The sequence below is a fragment of the Coturnix japonica genome, chromosome 11, assembly GCF_054131305.1.
Source record: "Coturnix japonica strain WE chromosome 11, WE-NBRP24, whole genome shotgun sequence".
Classification (NCBI taxonomy): Eukaryota; Metazoa; Chordata; class Aves; order Galliformes; family Phasianidae; genus Coturnix; species Coturnix japonica.
In genome coordinates this window covers 23882694-23902044 of record NC_140673.1, presented here as the reverse complement: position 1 = coordinate 23902044, position 19351 = coordinate 23882694, and the positions used below count along the sequence as shown (strand labels likewise).

At 42.6% G+C, this 19351-nt stretch overlaps 2 protein-coding genes across 4 annotated transcripts in view; one reads left to right on the top strand and one right to left on the bottom strand.

Annotated features, from left to right (window-relative positions):
- Positions 1 to 16960, top strand: part of CC2D1B (coiled-coil and C2 domain containing 1B) — a 27595-nt gene extending 10635 nt beyond the window's left edge. For both annotated transcript variants that reach the window (XM_085511707.1, XM_015870566.3), the window contains exons 10-25: positions 343 to 453; positions 779 to 909; positions 1526 to 1598; positions 3701 to 3813; positions 4424 to 4610; positions 6806 to 6978; positions 7557 to 7682; positions 8164 to 8222; positions 8504 to 8620; positions 9094 to 9167; positions 9801 to 9859; positions 10818 to 10869; positions 11658 to 11757; positions 14166 to 14256; positions 14912 to 15042; positions 15807 to 16960. In XM_085511707.1, coding sequence (XP_085367833.1) covers positions 343 to 453; positions 779 to 909; positions 1526 to 1598; positions 3701 to 3813; positions 4424 to 4610; positions 6806 to 6978; positions 7557 to 7682; positions 8164 to 8222; positions 8504 to 8620; positions 9094 to 9167; positions 9801 to 9859; positions 10818 to 10869; positions 11658 to 11757; positions 14166 to 14256; positions 14912 to 15031 — 1586 coding nt within the window. In that variant the 3' untranslated portion in view covers positions 15032 to 15042; positions 15807 to 16960. The remainder of the gene's footprint in view (positions 1 to 342; positions 454 to 778; positions 910 to 1525; positions 1599 to 3700; positions 3814 to 4423; positions 4611 to 6805; positions 6979 to 7556; positions 7683 to 8163; positions 8223 to 8503; positions 8621 to 9093; positions 9168 to 9800; positions 9860 to 10817; positions 10870 to 11657; positions 11758 to 14165; positions 14257 to 14911; positions 15043 to 15806) is intronic.
- ZFYVE9 (zinc finger FYVE-type containing 9) overlaps positions 16894 to 19351 on the bottom strand; it is a 49106-nt gene continuing 46648 nt past the window's right edge. For both annotated transcript variants that reach the window (XM_015870564.3, XM_015870563.3), the window contains exon 19: positions 16894 to 19351. In XM_015870564.3, the coding sequence (XP_015726050.2) occupies positions 19190 to 19351 (162 nt within the window). In that variant the 3' untranslated portion in view covers positions 16894 to 19189.

The window sequence follows — 19351 nt, the reverse complement described above, 5'->3', positions numbered from 1 at the left end:
ATTCTAGTCAAGTTAGTGATTTTTTTCATGCTTCCCATCTGTCAAGGTGGCAAGTTATGTTCTGTCAGAGAATTCTTAGAATACCTGAAATGCTTTTGCTTTTTTTTCCTTCTTAGCAAGCAGCACTAAGCTAAATTAAATCAGGATTTCATGTTTCTCCACTGTAAAGCACTTACCCTGAATATTGGGAAATTTAGACTTACCTACGCACCCGAATATTCTTTTGAAGCCAGAAAGCTTTCTGATAGGTGGTCTGATCAGCCCATGGTTTTCTTGCTCATGGGCGTTTACTTGCTGCTTATAGAATGTGTTGTAAATCTTCCTCCTTTCCTTACATTGCAGAACTTCTAAGCTTAGGAGATGTACAAAGTACATCCAAGCAAAAGGTACCAGCTTCGGTGGGAAGTTCTCAGGATCTTGCAGCACTCGAATCCCAAACCCAAGAAGCTTCAGGTAGGACTTCTGCATTTTTGCAGGAAGCCATAAAGGTAGCAGGGCTGGAAGGCATTTTGAGGTCTGTGTTTTCCAGTGAAGTACAGCAGGATTGAGTATAATTAGCTATGTTCCTGAATTTTGTTTGCTGTTGATCCCATCTGTATTTTTGTTATAGACCAATAATGAGAGTAAAAAATCCATAAACTTTCTGTAGAAGAGTTGTATAAAAGAGTTTTCAGCAATAGCTTTGTCTCTGCAGTAGGTAAGGAAGGGTAGGAAGAAGGCAACCTATACGTTTTGAAGTCTGAATGACGTAGCCTTTCATTGTCTTTCTTATTTCAAGCTTCCCTGCAGCAGCCAAAAACAGTGCTGGAAGCACTGCAGCAAAGGCTTGAGAAGTACAAGTCAGCAGCAGCACAAGCTAAAGCAAGTGGGGACGATCGGAAAGGAAGAATGCATGAAAGGATAGCTAAGGTAAGATGCAAATGTAGTGGGCTGTTTGCATCTAGCAAAGCTGTTAATTTCTTGTTGAAGAATTTTTTGGGGGATGAAATAATATGTGTATTATCCTTTCGTTTGGAAAGAATTTCAGTGCAAAAGCTCTAAAACCTTCAGCGTAAGGAAAAACAAAATACAGGTCTTCAGCTTTACTGAAATAAAACCAATTCAGAGGCATGGCATGTACTGTAAATAAGAAGTAGGAGGAAGGTAAAGCTCCTCAGTCTTTCACGACTGAAGAATTTTAGAAATGTGATGTTCTGAGCTGCAGAAATTGTAGACTGAGTTCCTGTTCCAAGACTGCTGCTTAGTAATGTGTCAATGAGGTAACTTAGAGATTTAAAATTTTAGGAAAGCTTGAGTTTCAGAGCAGTATTTTCACTTCCCTCTGACATTTTTTACTATTCCATAAGGAAGTGCAAGTAGTCATTGAAGCAACATTGTCTTCAGAATTAGAGGGTGGTGATATGCATATACAACTTAATACCAACATACCATGTATTCTGCAACAGTTGTGGTAGTTAAATATAAATGATTGGTAACTTACAGTTAACATAAAACTCCATTTTATTTCTTACTAACTGCCTTTCAGCAATACCAGGATGCCATAAGAGCCCATAAAGCAGGGAGGAAAGTTAACTTTTCTGAGCTACCTGTTCCACCTGGTAAGTGTGACTGTATGTCCTAATTGCAACTTCTGTATGTGCTCTGTGCTCTGCAGGAGCTGAGCAGGTGTTGCCTACTTATCCCGTAAAGAGTCTCCTCCTTTTTTCCATTCATTTGACTGACCTTTCTTTTTGGTAGCACTGAAGAATACATTTTAAAATTGCTTATCAAAATGTTCCCAAATGTTTTTTGACAGTGCCAGAACTTGGAAGCAACCCTGTTTGGGGGAGTTAAGCAACGTAATGTGATGAATATAACTCTGTGCCAGTCGTGGAGGAAAGGGTGAACTTGGGCTGTGTGCTCTCTCTCTGGAGTAGGAGAAGGAGGTTTTTTGAAACTGGGAAAAATTTACGTGATGTTTCCCATTCTGTTTTTTCCCAATAACAACCTCAGATCTCTGTGTTTAATTGAATATCTCTTTGCAACGCTTGACAAGTCAGATGAGTGCTGCCATTCTCAAGGCTGCTAAAAGTTGTATGCAGAGATGAAACAAATCATGCCTGTGTCACACTGAGAGTGCCAGAGACAGAAACTGAAACTCCTGGAGACATTCTCTCTCTTATCTTCTTCAGAACTCATAGTGCTTTGTCTACAAAGGATTGGGCAAGGTCATCTGTGAATACTTCATCTCTGGCTTGCGTGATACTGTTACTCTTCTTGGGAGCATCGTTCCTTTTGCCTTGTGTGTAATGCATTCCTGTGATAAGATGCACTAAGTATTGAAGAATGGTGCTTAGAATTTCTAAGTTTGGTGGCAAAAAGTCCTCAAAAGGACACGAATCTGGTGGTTTTTTTGTCTCTGTCAAATGTGGCAATGGCAAACTCTTCAGCAGGAGTAAAGTACATAGTACTAAGGAAGGCAGTGCCAAGTCTGTCAGGTCATGTAGTGCTTTGAATCTGCCCCTGAAAAGCGGCAGCTCAGCAACTCATGCTCTAGAACACAATCTAATTAATAGTGAACATCAGTTGTGGCAAGAGTGAGGTACTCCAGGTTTAGCCTTCTGAAAATATGCGTAACTCCTCAATTTCCTTACACAGCTTTATGTTTTCCAGGAGTTAGAAGCTATGTAATTTACACTGAATACAGCAGTCAGGGAGTCACTGAAACCAGCAGTGAGATTATACAGGGCTGACAGTGCGTTTCATTGCATCTGGGTGATGATAAGTAGCAGCCTTGACCTTCACGGGGACAAAAATGCTGCTTACTAAGGAACCTCATGTCACATAGGGGCGTTGGCATAAGGTCTTGTGTTCTGCCTGCCTGTATGCATCAAATCAGCTCTGTACCCACAGCAGCCATCTCTAAGCTCAAAGCAGTTTAGTCATTATTTCTTAGCACTTCTAATGAGATTGGCAACAAGAATGCTTGCTGCGTATTAATGAGACATATCTCGGGAGCATCTCTGTTGTTTGAAGCTGACACTGAACTGGTGGCATGGAGATGAAAATTTATCTGTCATCCAGCCTTCCTTCCACCCTTAAATGATAATAAAATGATCAAAAGGATTGTTCTCCTTGTGCTTCACATTTAACTACTGTATTTTTGCTTTACTTTGCAACCTCTCCATTGCAATAGAACTTTCAGCATATCCTTTGGCAGCTAATGTCATAGTGCATTTTCTGGACTTCAGCCATGTCTTTTTTATTGGTGTATGGGATAGCACTACTTTTCTGATGCACTACATGCCAAATAAAGTGAGTCTGTAGTGAAAGAGGAAAAAAAAAAGCCAGCAACTGTTTGTACAATCTGCTGCTCTTCTGTTTGTAAAAGAGAGAGGCTGAATTATTTACTGTTCCTGAGCATCTCCTACCAATGTTTTGAAGTTGTAAGGTTTCTTTGGCTGGCTGCCAGTTGCTGAACTTAGAAAACCATGCTCTGCTTCTGCATCGTTTTAGCATCATCCCTTTAGGCTTGGATATTGGTGAGACGTCTGTTCTTGAGCCCATCTAGCAAAGATTTGTGGCCTTGGCCTCAGTCTAGATATACTGACTTCTGAATTATAATTAATACTTGTTTAGAAATAATTTCACAGAAAAAAGAAAAGAAACATGCAAGACAAAACATACACCATGGGCAACTCACTGCTTCTTTCCTCCTTAGGATTTCCTCCTCTTCCTGGTGTTGTGGCACCGAATGGTGACAGAACTATAGCTGCTGTTCTGGAAAATGCCAGCAAGCTGGCAAGCATGGAGGAGAACGATGAAGAGGATGAGGTTAGTGTTCCTTTTTTATGTTTAGTAGTTTAAATTTTGTCTCTTCTGGTATACTGACATGACTTTTACTTTCAAAACAAACACCTTAGGTCCTGGTCATACATGCCATGCATTCATTGTTCGGAAGTGCTTAAATCTATGCTGTACTCCTGCATTCGAGTAGTTTCTATGTGCTTCCCCAGGATGTTCAGCTCTCACTATGTCTTGTCACGGAGTGCTTGCATTTAGTCTTTGGTGTCATTTCTTTCCCTAGCTAAATTTGGTTGCTGATTATGCTTGTGCTTTCAGCCAGAATATCTTTTAATGGAGAGAATTCCTGGATGATGTTTTTGATGCATGCAGTTGCTCTTTTTGAAATGACTGTGTTGTTGAACCTTCCTTTTGTCCCTTTGATAGCAGAGATTTGGAGCTTGCAGTGGGTCAGCTACCTCCTGGCATGGCCCTCCTTATAAACCGCAGAAGTTAGAATTCATGGTCTGGAATGTTATATTCACCTCAAGAGTGGTATTAGGGGGCTGATATAGTGATAACCGAGTTTATCAGTGCTTGAGATACCATCCTCTGGGTTAGATTCTGTGCACTTAATATGAAATTATTTCTGTTATGGTAGAATGAACTTCTGACACAGGCCCCTGTTGCCAAGAAGCCTGCTCAGCTGCCTGGAAAGCCGACTCAGGTTGTTAAGCCAATTACAGTGCCATCTGCTGTAGCTGAGGAGGAAAGCTCTCCCGAGTGTGTGAAACAAGTTACATCACCCTCCAGCCCGGACAAGTCAATGGATCATCTTCCTCCAGCTGGTAAGGTGGTGGAATCAGCATTCCCAGTGATCCGTGTGCAAGTCATTTGCACTAATACCTTGATGAAGACTTCTTTTCCTTATGGTCTTATCCACAGGCTTTATCTAGACCTGTAAATGCATGATATAGATTTACTCTGTCAGGAGCCTCTGTATATTTGCCTGCTGGAGGGCAGATCCAGACCATCCATACAGCCTTTATTTCACAGAGGCAGCATGTGTAATTACAAGGTTGATTGGCTTTTTAATTAATTTTGATGTAACAAGTATATTGATTCATAATATTTAACTCTGCTTGCAGTTAAACTCAACTCTCAATAGAGTAGATGGCTCACCAGTGTGAATTATTCATTGATGTGACGCAGCTTCCTGTAGGAAACAGTGGTTTCTGACTCGTGTTTCACCCAAGGATATCAAACCAGTACCTGGGCAGTAATTCATCCATCTCTAGTCCTCCTATCCCTAAGGTCACCAAACAGTTGTCTGTAGAAGATTAATTGTACAGATAGTATGGGACAACCACCACCTCACTGAGTGATTTGGGCATGCAGCAGCAGTGCCCAAGTTCTTACTGATACCGTTGTCATGCCATGACTGTAATCCCATCCTGCCCTGGGTAGTTGCTCAGGACAAAGCAAACAGCTTACTGAGCTGATGTGAGTTCTTTAGCAGAATGCAAAGATATTCAGTGTGCCTGATAAATCATCACTTTAGAAGTTCCATGGCTTGTTTTGTAAAGAACACTACAACGTAGAAGTTGTACGCTTTAGCTTTGAAAATGCATAAATCCTCAGGAAATTAAGTTTCTGCAATTTCAGCTAGCATATTAATCTCTTACATGAATTGCTCTAGGCTTTTACTGTGAAGAAAGTGCTAATACATCATCCCTGGTGTTACCTGGTCAATAATCTCTCTGGGCATTTTGAATATCTTAAAATGACACTAACAGGTGCAATAAGAACTGACACAGATTCATACAGACTCCATGTTCACAACAAAATACCAGTACTTTGCTATCATAGAGCTGTATTTCGCTAGTTAAACTACGTTCCGTGACTCAGATGTAACCTGCTTCCCTCTCCCAAAATTACGAAGTACAGCTTAGTTGATAATGAACTTTTTTTTTCTGTCAGAGTATGTGAGGCATAAAGAGATACAGGAATACAGTGGAACACTTAAGTCCTACACCAGGAAAGGAGCCAAGATCAGTATGAATTATGGCTCTATTAAGTCCGTCTTACACAGGTTTTCTTTGAAAATACCTGTGTTCTGCATGTCAGCCTGACAGAGAACTCTGTGTCCTGGTTCTGTTGTCTCAATGAAAACTAGGCTAGCTACCTTGTCTAATCACTTTGGTTTCAGCTGATGGGACAAGTCGTTCACAGCAGCAGGGTAGCAGCCTCTCTTGTGAGGATGTTACATTCGTCTGACACGGCATGAGAATCACTTGTACATTTATTTGCAGAGACAGGCACCTCTTGCAAGTGTTGTTTAGCTTGTAAGTAGAGTGAAGTGGTGAATACAGTTTGAGTATCTTTGCAAATGGCTGTAATCAGCTCACAGTGCACCCTTTTCTAAGTGAGGTAGACAAAGGGGCAAAATGCACTGACCTGTTACATTGTAAAGCAATCTTTTCTAACCTGTGTGATTGTCCTTATTGATTTGGGAAGGAAAGAGAAAACCCAAGAGTTGAGAAAGCACTAAGATGGCAAGGAATTACAAATAAGCAGAGGTGGATGTGTCTGAGTGTGCCTGCATACACTGTCTTATCTGTTTTCTCTGACAGAGAGTGGGAGAAGGGAAATGAGTACAGAAGAGTGCTTTCAAGGTTCATGTGCTCGTAATATTTGCTGTCTTTGAGAAGTTTAAATGTCTAACTGAAAGTTTGAATTTGGCTTTTGCTGTTTACCTGTCAGCTGTTGTAATTTCTGTTGTGGCACTTCAAAGTATCTTTGTGAAGTGCAGCAAGTTGCTTTTGTTATGGAGGATGATGCCATGATATGAGGAGGTGTTTCTCATCCTGATACACGAAATTGAAACTAGCCAAGAAATAACGAAGTGCAGTAAGGAAATGTCCTCAGTCGATGTCTGTCCTTCTGCTGATTTTTCTCTTGACTGTAAACTGAACATGATAAACCCATCTCAGGGCCATGTCGACATCAGATGAACGAAGGTTTTTATACAACTGTTTTTCAGCCAGGGAACAGCTGGAATTTCTGGAGAACAGAAAGAAGCAATACGTGAAGGCAGCCATCAAAGCAAAGAAGGAAAATAACCTTGAACAGGCTAAGATGTATCTCAGAACATCTAAGACCTTTGACCTAAAGATTGAGGAAGTAAAATGTGGCAAGCTTGTTGATATTTCCAAGGTTAGTAGGACTGCTAGTATTGTGCTTTGTATCGTGTTCTCAGATATTTAATTGCATACTTAAAATGCTGAATTGTTTAGTAATATTTCTCGACACAAAACTAATTAAAACCACACAAATAGGAGATGTGGGTACTGAGCCCTGAAATTGTTCCAGATTCTGAGTAAATCCAGTCTCTGTAAACAATTTGCTCTTGATGTATGTTAGCACACTTAAACCACACAGATTGAACATGTTCCCTGGGTCTGTGGTGTGAGTACACCTCCTGGCTGTGTCCTTACTCCATTTTGGGCTGAGGATTGGGTGACTGTGATCCAGTGATGTCCTGGCTGGTGCTGGTGTGTGGGTAGGTGGGGAAACCACCCTGTGCTGCAGTATTTCTCTTGACCTGCATAATCAGGGAACTAGACCTGTAAGGCATTTTGCAGGGTCTTACAACTTGTCCTGCTGTGTGGCTGGGTTGGACTTTACCTAAACAGCCTGTCTCTCTTCACTGACCTTTCCATAGAGTCTGACTGCTAATTGTCTACTTCATTGTTTCTTACAAGGGCTCTGAATGTGGTGTTCTTAATTTGCAGCTGCCATCACCCCCTACAGATGAAGAGGGTGGTTTTATCTTTATACACCATGAAGATGTCAGACTATCCCAGAAAGCAGATGAGGTGTACATGCAGCTCATGAAACTGCTGAAGGACCAACATGAGGTAACTGTTTTAACCTTACAAAAAATGTTTTTATTTCATCTTTTTTTAACACTCCAGGATTTTATTAATATTCTTGTAAGATATGTTGTGTTCTGCATGTCCTAGAGTGAAATATTTTCAGAGCTTGATTCTCCACTGTATGAAGTTAGAGGGTGTGCTTGGAAGCTTGGAACTATCAAATTATCACTGTTAAACATGAGCACTCAAGTTTGGAAATAGCACTCAACTGGGTAAGACTAGCCTTTGAGTGAACCTCTAGAAATAAAGTCATCTAAAAATTAGTAGGGCAGAGCAGCTTGAACAGATGAGTGCTCAGTGTGGGCTTAGAGGACTGGGGGATGGATCTTTTCAGGTGACTTGGGAAAAATCTGACTTCTAGACTTAAATTAGGCTTTTATGAGCCTCAGATCTTGCTGCCGAACATGAATTTCTGTGGAAGTATCATTAAAGTGCATCTGTATTTGTTTGTTGCTGTTGACAGAAATGTGTGCAGTATTCCAAGCAGTTTATGCATCTGGGAAACGTAGCTGAAACGACTCGGTAAGACCTGCCATTATCAATCATCCTATAACATGGTCATTTCAGGCTTGAGTCTGCCTGACCTCCTTAAAAGTGGTTGGGTTGGTAAGATTGTCTCATTATGTGAAAGAGACAGTAATGGTGAGGCCTGAAAGAGCCTAACTATGTTACAGGGGTAGTAATGGTGAGGCCTGCTTCACCAAGTTGCTCTCAGCTGTCTGATCTGAGGGTTACTCTGTGGCCTGTGTCTGGCAGAATGCTTTGATGTTCCACAGAGTGTGTGACTGTGTTTTTTTCCGCAGGTTTGAGAAGCTGGCACAAGGGTGTAGAAAGGACTTGGACATCCTACGGCTTGCACGAGCACAAGGAATGGATCCCCCAAGCCATCACTTCGAGGAGAGAACTTTTAAGATGATAAGGTGTGTAAAAACAAAGGGACAGACTGAAAATGAGTTTCTGGTTTCTAGTTCTTAGGGTACTGTGGGCTTCAGCAAACTCAAACGGCACATAGGGCTTCAGTGTTCATGAAAGGACACTTATAATCACTTTAAATACAAAGGAGGTGTTCTTCTGTGTTCTTTTGTTTTCAGACTATCTCTGCTGTCTCCACGTTCATCTCTCATGTTTGGCTACATCAGTGATTCTTCCTTCTTCTGTCTGTCTCAATCCTGGTGTCTCTGGGCTTTGTTCTTGGCATTTTTCACTATGCCTCAGAGATGGTTTTATTTTGGTTCATGTTTTTTCCTTACTCTTCTGTTATTTCTGAAGATCATCTTTGCAGGAACATGCTGTTGAAAAACATCTGACATGTCAATGGCATCCTGGTCTGGCAGTGGATCAGTGGTGTTAGGATACTGAGGTGAATACACTTTCTGTCTTTATTTTTTCACAGGATATTTTCTGAGCTCAACAGCACAGAAATGCACCTTCTTATTGTCAGGGGAATAAACCTACCAGCTCCACCAGGTATGAACATAGAAGGATGTGTGATCTTTGAGTAAGTAGGGGAAGACAGTGAGGAATGGTATTTTCTACCCTAAAGACCACTTGGATCAGAGGGTCAGAACTTTGTAACCAGCACTCTAAAAAATAAGCAGGTTTCAGACTCAGACACATGAACACCCAACAGCATAAGAACACAGAGAATCTGGGTTCAGTCTGAGCAGAGGAAATAACTTCAATTTGTCCTGGGTTCACTTACAGCTGATCATGGATTGAATTTCATGTTTGTCTTGTATTTTGTTACTTGTTAGGAGTGCCCTCTGTAGCTCTGCACCATCTCTACTGACCCTTCAACAGACAGTTGTTGTCTCTGCCAACATCACTGCTTTTAGTGTCTAATTTTTGGGGCTTGTAAACAATCTGTGATACATTGTCTCAGAACTAGCAAAAGCATTAAGAAAGTAGATGTCCACTTTGGATGTCAGCTTCCTATGGGTATCAGATTAATGGGTAGGTTCGTCAGTTATTATTAAGAAACAGGTCATGAGTCTTTCTGAAAATCAGTTAAGGTGCTTTTGGAAATGCTCCTTAACGTTACGGATGCAGTGAAAATACTTGTATCAGCTGTTGGGATTGGCTGACTCTTCTCTCCTTCAGGTGTGGCACCAAAAGATTTGGATGCCTTTGTGAAGTTTGAATTTCATTACCCGAGCACGGTGAGTGTTTGTGCCTCGAGTCTTCTGTATCTCAGTCTGTGACCTCTATCATTGCATTTGCTTGTAAGGACATCAGAGAGCGAGAGCAGCAAGGGGCTGGAGCCTACATTTTTACCTCCTAGTATGTTTCGCAGTAATTCTGCTAAGGTAAATTCAATTACTTGTAGGAAATTGGGGTGGGCAGATAATGTTTGAGTTACACGAGGCTTTAATGGAAGAGCTCTCCCCACTGCGGTGGCTGAAGAACAGAATTGCTGCGTACAAGTCATATTCTGGGGAGTGAATACGAATCAGCAAAGTTGCTTTTAATCTGTTTTTCTTTGTTATTAAAAAAGAAAAGGCAGATCTGTAACGCTTAGCCAATGAGCAAATATACCACCTTTCTCCTTCATAGCTGAAATCGGTTCTGCAAAGTAGCTGCAATAATTAGGTCACATTGTCCTTGTTCAGTCTCCGGAGATTTGGTTTGTACTCTGCTTTAGGTTAAAAGTTAATTCATTTTGGTGACAGATTGATTGTCAGGCAAAATAATAGTAGGGCAATTCCCTGAGTGACTTGTGATGGATTCCTTGTGCAGCTTATTATTCCAGCTAATGCCAAAGGAACAGAATTAAAGCGCCATGGAACGAGCAGAGTTTATCATGTGGTTTAACAGCTTCTGTCTGTAACTTCATGATGCCGGGACTGAATTGAGTGTGACCATGTAGCTTATCCGTGGCGCTTGTTTTGTACAGTACAGTGTTTTGGCTTATTCTTTATCTAGCATTATATTTGCAACCACAGTGATATCCAAATGTTTTAGTATTGAATGTACTGTGACTGACTTCATCACCCAGATAATGCCTGCCCAAACCTCATTTTTCTTGTATGGTATTAAAAAGGTGGTAATAGAAATGCTTACTATTCTGTATTTGAACAGTACCTGATATTTTTACCCATTGTGTCTTTCTTTTAATAGGAGCAACCTCAAAAGAGTAAAACGCCTGTAATTAGCAATAGCAACTGTCCAGGTTAGTACTCCTGTGTTTGTTAGGGAAGGGCATAATAGAAGGTGAAGTCCAGATGAGGCATTTCTTCACCTTCACCCCAATATCGATGGTAGCAGTTGTGCCATGCAGTAGTGAGCTGATCAGGTGACCTGTCATGTTGCAGCTGTTGCTGTCAGCCCTGCTGGGAGGTGGGACAGATTAATGTGTTTTCTTTATTATGATAAATTATTAATTTCAGAATGTCCAGGGATCAGATGTTTTCCAGTGCCCTGTGACATTGCCAATTCTAGCATGATTTTTGCTAATCTTCTGGCATTTCTAAACCTTACCAAGTGTCATTGTAGAAATAGGGGTTTTTTAATTTATATGTAAGATGGTATCTTCAAACTGAAATAGTGCTTTGTACCTTTGGGAAAATATCCCTTTGCACCTGGCAAACACCTGTATTGGACTTGATTATGTGTAATCGTCCTGTGCTCTGAGTTTGGTTGATTGCTGTATTATTCTTTTGAATTGTTTTAGTAAGCAGCCGTCTAGGATCAAAACGACTTCATGTTAAATGTCCAGATTGTTAACTGTTAATTTAACTGTATGTTTTCTTGTGACTGGAAGTCTTAAAGCCCCATAGTGACAGTTCTGCTCTGTGTCTTTCAATAACTGGGTCTGCACTTACTGAGAAGGTGTTCATACAGATGTGAGGTGTCTTTTTAAATGGGGCAGAGATTAACAGAGGTGTGAGTACATGTGCATTGTGGGGTGCTGAACTTCATTGGGCTCTGACAGCTTTCTTTCATTTTTTGTGTCTGTAGAATACAACCAGTTGTTCAAGTTGAACATCAACCGAAATCACAGAGGTTTCCGACGAGCAATTCGGTCCAAAGGAATTAAATTTGAAGTATATCATAAAGGGTAAGTTCAGCGTGCTGCCTCTCCTTGCTTCTGTTGTAAGGGTTGTAAAGAATGCTGAAACTTAGGAAGCACAAGAGCTGCCTAGTTCTTGTGTCTGAGAACTCCTTTCAACGTATGTCTGAGCTCTGTATCTTCCCAAGGGGAAAAAAAGCAGAAGTTAGAAGTTGGTTTCTAAGTGGAAGATCCATTGAGGATTAGTACGTTAAGATGATGACAGAGAACTTAGTGATTCAGCATTAAATTGTTTGATTCTTGTCAAATTTGTTTTTAGTCATCTGGATTAGGAGGTTTAAATGTTACATGGGATAATATTGTAGAGCAATGGAATACGAGTGACAGCAAAACATTAACAGTAGTAAAGCAGATGACAGTCAATGGCAAAACTAGTGTTACAATGTTGTACTTCTGAGGATCGTAAAATATTTACTGAGCACTGCTGGCAAACTGTTGTGAGAGCCCAGCTACCCTTATCATGGAGACCAACAGGATGAGATGGATGTTAGCAATTGGTAACACTCGTGGAAGTCATCCTTTGTCTGAGCTTATCCTTGTTTTATTCAAAGTCCAAATGGCCTCTACTCACTCATCTCAGTGTTAATTATGACCCGTGACTCGGGTGAGATGTCAGATAACCTGGTTCTGTCTCAGTGGCTCCTCGCGCTGTTCTTTGTTTCTATTTTGGAGGCATGCAGAAGGGATCCAGTGTTTCTTTAAAATGCTTTTGATGTTGTAGATTGTGTAATTTATGAGGTAAACTTCCATTGTTCCAGATCTTCCATTTAAAATCTCCTCTGCAGCAATAGCTGACTTCTTTCCTCTTTCTCTATCAATCCTGTCTGCTGTTTTTGAGGATTTGAGTGCTGGAGATCCCACCTGTATGACATAGACCTGTCAGATATTAAAGTGTAAACGTATTTAGTCCCTGTTTTTTGCATAGCATTGCACATGTGGGGCATATCCTTTGCTGTTCACATCTGGAACCACACGTTCTTAGATTCTGAGCTCAGGCTTAAGGGAAACACTCTCCAGTGACTCATGAAATTGTGTGTAAGCTCCGGGTTGTCCTTTGAAGCCTTTCTGAAGGTCAGCAAATAAGTCTGGGTGAATTTTCTCTTTTCTGACACTCCTCTTCACAGTGAAGTTCCTTCTTTGTGTTTTCTGCCTCCCTCAGTTCTTGATTTGCTGGTTTACCTGCAGCAGGTGGAGACAGGAGAGGATTAAGTGATCCAGGTTCTTCTCTAAAGATCGTCAGCTCGTTGCCTTTCTGGATAATACTTCCAGAAATGCTCATGGATGTAACAGATTCAGTAACTTTTTTCTCTTAGTGAGCAAAGGAAACTTGTATCAGGTCATAAATTCAACTTTATTTTAGAAAATGCTTTGAAGTGAAAACCCAGCAATGCATTTTTCCAAAGGAAAAGTCTTAACTTAAAACTATCGTAAAATCTTCTGAAGATAAAAGGAGATTTCCCCAAAGGTTTCTGAAGCCGTTGCCTACAGGCAGCTTGTTCTTTCCTGAAAGCTCCCTGGATCTGATCAAGGGGGAGCCAGTCTTTACTTCCTGGATTAGAATATGGAGAAATGCTTAAAAAAAAAGCAGTTGGGAGGATCGCTGCTTCTCTACTAAAGTTTATGAACAAAGTGTCCAACAGACTGCAGTACAGTTATGTAATCCTTCATGTAATAAGGTGCATTTGGAGTAAAGGAAGTGCTGCAGCATGCGAGGTTACCAGTTCTTGCTTACCTGAATGACTGTGGGCCTGCTGGTAGTCACATCAATGGGGAATGGAAGGCTTTGTATCAAGGACATTCACACTGACACACCCTGCAGTGCGTTCTGGGTCTGCTGCTGTCAGAATTCTTCCATAGGAATTTTGTAGAAGTGCTCGGAGCTGTAATGGTGATTGACTTTTCTCTCTTGGTCTCTGAGGGGTTGTCCATTCTTTGTGCTGCAAGTGGAGAGACGTGGGCGAACCAGAAAGTAGTTGTGATGTGACTTCCCTTGGTCATCCTCAGGTGTTTTTTGAATGTAATTGCTCCTTCATCTCACAGGTGTGTAAATGAAAAGCACTTTACTGCAGGTCTCATGTCTGGGATCAGCCTGGAGCTGCAGAAAGGCGCTGCTGGTCGTGTTGAAGTTCCAGGTGCTACCTTGGGGTTCATCTGCCTTCATTGCACTTCTCTCCAACTTAGTTATAAGAGAATAATTGGAAACGAGCACTTCAGTGTCCTGTGGCCTGATTTGTTATGGGTTTGTTTTTACCCTGGTTTCATGGTTCCAGCAGCACACCCTAAGAACCTCCTGGATGCGTTGAATGGTACCAGCAGGGATGACCTCTTGCTTCTCTTTCTCCTTGAAGTTTTGAGAAACCTTCCCCTTTCCATTAAGACACCTTTCTTTGTTACAGATCCTTTTTCAGAAGTGACAAACACGTGGGAACAGCACACCTGAAACTGGAGAAGCTGGAGTCACAATGTGAAGTCAGAGAGATCATCGAGGTATGTTTTCTGAGCTGTGCTTTACTAAGAATATTTGGACATGCACGGAAAGTCAGTGTTTGCATCACATGAACGATTCACATGCAGAGAACAGATCTGTATTGCAGGAGTTTGCTGAACAAGTGACTGTTCTTTGTCCTGAAGCTTGTCTTGGTTGTGACAGTTCTGGTGCTGGGAACTTGTGGAGCACCCAGTTCTGCACATTTTCTCTATCGAGACAGTTTTCTTGGCTAGAGCCAGAAATTCAGAAGTTCCCACATTAGTAGACAGCAGATCAAAGGCAAAGGAAAGGCTGCCAGGGTGGATAGAGAACTGTTGTACAATCCAGGATGAGTTCAACAAGTGGAGCCTGAAGAACTCCCTCAGGCTGCATCACAGACTGCATCAGGATGCTGCTGCTCGTCCTGTCCTTGGAGCTGCCTACTGGTACTTGAGGGCACAATGTCTGCTGCCAGCAGGCAGAGCTGAACAGCCCACGGTAAAGCTGCTGAAGTGGCTCGTGTGGAAGATTTGCTCTGCTGAGCCATGGGTTGTTGCAGCTGGGGAAGCACGTGGCTGTGACACCTCCCAGCGCTGCAGTCATCTGCAGTGGTTGCCTGAGGCACTGTAGCATGACACTGTGTGTCTGTGTGCTAACTGCCCTTCTTTCTTTCAGATATTTGATGGCAGAAAACCCACTGGAGGGAAACTGGAAGTAAAAGTGAGACTCAGGGAGCCCCTCAGCGGTCAGGATCTTCAAACGATTACAGAAAACTGGCTGGTCCTTGAACACTAGTTCTATATGAGGTATGAATGCAGCAGCTGGAGATGGTCTGGCCATCAGATAAATTGAGAGCTACATTCTGCATGGAATAATGTCTTATGACGGCATTGACCTAATTACACAGCTTTGATTCCATTCACCTTTGTATATGTGAGGATGAGTAATTTCAGAAATGAGGTTATAGAACCTTTATCTGATGTTTGTATTTCAAATATGCTGTTGTAGTGTTACAGTGTGTAGAGTCCTTTTGGACCATGACTGTGCTATGCAAGCACGCAACACAGCTCATGGACAGCAGGTGACGTATAAATAGAACCTTTCTAATGAGATCCCTCATCTTTCTCATGGCTTCCTGAAGTCTCTGGGATCCCTGTTCCTTAGCACGTAGTTTAGCTCTGATTTCATAAATGGCAGCTACGTACTCAGCCACAGCACTGCTTCCAAATTGTCTATGATTTTACAAGGTCCTGTTTCAAAGCAGCAGACTGAATTGGAAGCCCCAGACGAGCTGTTCAGCAGGTGGTTTCTTCCTCCCAGTGAAGGAGCTGCTCCCGAGGTTCAGGCTGAGGGACGTATTGGTGGCGGTCCTTGAGGCAATGCCTGGGCCTGGTGCACCAACTGGGCACAGAAGTGTTTTCTGGCACTTAAGAGCTCAGTGATTTTGCTCCATTGACTTTTCTACTTGACCACCCAGCAACTTCACGTTGGCGTTTTAAGTAGATGACCTTGAATTGTGAACACCTGTTAGTGCTGCATCAAGTAATTTCGTTTTCCCTTCTTTCCCCAGCTCCACAGAAAGGCTGAGATGTGGGATGAACGTGTATGAAGAGATGCTGCTAGCTGCAAGCACCAAAGACGTTACACGAATGCACTACTGAACCTAATGTCTCTTTTGGTAACAGCCATAGTGCTTATTAATGATTCTAAGGCAAATGTAAGGCTCTGAAAATTTGCTGCTGCAGGGTGTTGTTATTTTGTCTACACAAAATAGACAGAGTTGCCTTAATGTGGGACTACTAACGTAGCACCGGGATGAATGTTGTATTAACTATGCAGAGCGGTGTGCGGGAGGTTTAACCCTTCAAAACAAAATCCTCTGAGGCAGCACAGAAACTTTTCAGTCAAGGTACAGGTGAGGCCTTTCTTAGATACGTCTTTTGTTAAGTGTACAAACACGAGGCGGTACAAGGAGTGAGATCCGCTGCGGCTGTTTCTGTTCATCATCAGCTCTTTGTTCCCCCACCCTCTGCCCAGTGGCAGTTTCCTAAAGTAGAGGGGACAAAACTCAGGCAGGAATGTGGCAGCAGCATCCCCCTGCTCTGCGCATGTTGCTGCACCAGGAGGCTCAGCTCCTTGGGGTGCTGCCTTCCATAGAGAAGGCTGCGACGCTTCTTAGCAGCAGGTGCTTACAGAGCTGCGTTTTTGTTCTGGCTACGCTGCCTGCCGTGCTTACAGCGCTGCTCGCTGCAGTGCAGCCGGTACTGTGCCTTTTTTTGTCTGTTTATGTAAAAAGAGCTGCTGCACTGACTGCTGCTTCACCAACAGTCGCTGTATTTTTTGTACAGAACTAGGCTTTCACAGCTCTTCCAGGTGACGGGAAGGAGCCACTCTGTGCTGTGTAGAAAACCGGATTAGGGCTAGTTTCAGGAATGCTTTTAATTAGCAGCATACAAAAAAATGGTACCAAATACATTCGTGTGCTTCAATCTCTGTGAGCCAGCAGCCACGAGTGACCTCAGAGGAGGGAGGTGCTGCACGGGGCGGTGCAGTGCGGCTGTGGGGCTGTTGGAAGGCAGGGCTGCAGGCAGGAACGAGTGCAGAGCAGTTGGGCAGCGCTGCCTCTGTCCTCCTGGGCAGATGAAGACAATACAGTATTTAGTTTTTAATTTCAATAAATTTAATATACAAAACTACATGTTGAAAATAAAAATATAATATGCAGTTTTTTGCAGTGTTAACTAACTGAATTTTAAAAGTACAATTTTTTTTTTCTCTAAAACAAGTACTCGTTTCTTAACAACATGGTAATTAAGGTCATTTCAAAGGCTATGGTTGAAGCAAACGTGTCAGTCACCAGTTGGTAGCGTTTTGCACAAATGTAACCCAAACTCAAATGACTTCTGGGGCAAAGGAAGAGAAGGGAAAGATTTTTCACCTCTTTTACTGCATTATTAAGCAGAACAATGAAACTCAGGTCACTGGGAGCTGCTGCTGCTGTGGCGAAGCTGGAGTGCAGGCTGGGGAAGGAAGATTTTCTTACTTTGTTTACGGAACTCTCTTCCAGATACCAAACCTCACCTGCACCACGTAGTGCTGTGCTGTGCCGGGTGCAGGAGGAGGCTGACAGTCACCTTAGTGCTGCTCCACTGCACAGATACGTAGGGAGGCTGTTTGTTGCTTAAGGTTTGTTTGGCCATCGTGAAACATGCAGCCACCTTTCCCAGCTGCCAGAGTTACGGCTGTACTGGGTGATACCTCATGGGTAAGTGTTGCTAACACGCAGCTCTTGCTGGCCAGCTTTTCTCTCTGCACTGGGACCCCAGCAGCGTGGCCTTTCTTCCTGGAAACACTGGCTGCTCACAGCTGTCACCTGCTATAGATCTGTAAAGCGTTTTTACAAAGCAGTAGCCATTTATTCACAAATGCACTCTGTACATATATGGTGCTGGCTTTACATGAGATACATCACTGTGTACAGTTACCTTTTCCTTTGCCCAGCTAATGCTGTATATTTGTTTAAAAAACATAGCGTTGGTCTCACGGTAGCCTTGGATTTCTTCTACTTGGAAGGATGCCTGCATCGCTCATACACTGCAGGAACAAAATGATCCCCACTGCATCCAGCAGAACTGATTGCAAGTAGGGGACAATGCAAGGTCTGAGATACTGTCTGCAGTGTAAGTAGTTTCCCTTTCCCCACTAATCTTCTGTATAGACAGCAGGGGGAAAATGTTCACCCCCTTCCTGGGAGGGGTTCGGAGCTGCTTTCCCTGGCCCACCAGGCAGCCCCTGCTCCTCAGCAGCTTCCCACTGGAACGATTCCATTTGGGCAGACTATGGAATCACAGTTCTTGTAGCTGTGTCAGTTCCAGCTCCACACTGCGGTGCCAGCTGGGAGCAGCTGCCTCCCCAGCACCCTCCCAGGTGAGACCACGAGCTCTGGGCCACGTGCAGGGTTTCAGAGCTGACCAGTGAGCCTTTTTCAGCAGAACATGCAGAAACAGACACTCTATGCTTTTATCACAGGTAAGCTTTTACATGGTGCTGCTAAGAAGTGCGAGCTGTCTTGTATTACATGACACTAGCGTTACACTACAGCGTACAGCAGGGAGGAGACTTAAAGCTGCCCTGGGTGTTTCTTTAAAAAGCAGGACCTACTGGGGTAAGGGGTAATAACTGCACTTTAGGACAATTCCTCTGCTTGGGACAGGTATCTGAAATTCAAACAGGTTTGTAAACAAAGCAGAGATAACAGAGGTGTTGTAGAAGGTTACAGAAATCGGCTGAGGTGACGAGTTTGTCGTTGTTTTCTTTACAGTAAATAGAGCGGGGGAGAAAAGTAAACTAGCCTATGTCACACACAACTGCAGCGTATGTAATACTGCGTTCTGAGACACCTGCCCTTCTCACATACAAACATAGTTATGGCTGGGTAATCGTTCCACATCTCCAAGGGCTGCTCCAGACACATTTCAACCAATAATCTGGTCAAAATAATGTAAACGTTATTTTTTAATGTCTACAGAATAACCACAGACGGCATTATGATGAGGTCAGAATGGAGGTTTTGATTGTTGTTTCTTACTTGTCCATCTACAAACAGTACAAGATGGGAGTTTCACATTTTATTTACGCCCCAGTGATCTTTGCACTCGTTTGAGCATTTACAGTCGTGTACTCTAAGTCTGGAAACACGAGCATTTTTCTAAACAGTAACAGAAGTTATTAGCTGCAAGGATAGCATAGCCATGTTGTAGTATAGAAGCTGCCCTGATCCTCTGGTTGTTGACAATGCATAGAAGATTTAGAATTATGGAACAACTGTCCCTCCCGCCACCCCCCACCTCCCCTTAATAGTGTTACCAAAAGCTTAATTTCTCCAGTTTTAAAGTGCAAATGATTCAGATACAACTGCTGCTGGAACAGGTCTGAACAGAAAATGAAGTCCTCTTATGAGATGTTTTCCAGAATATAAAAGATGAGCTCCATTATGACTGGCCCCTCACTCAACTGACACGCCCCTCCATGAATCACTGGAACTAAGGCACTGTCCAGGTCATTCATGTACTGAGAAGGCAGTGGCTGTCCATTACTCCCAGCTTGATAACCAAC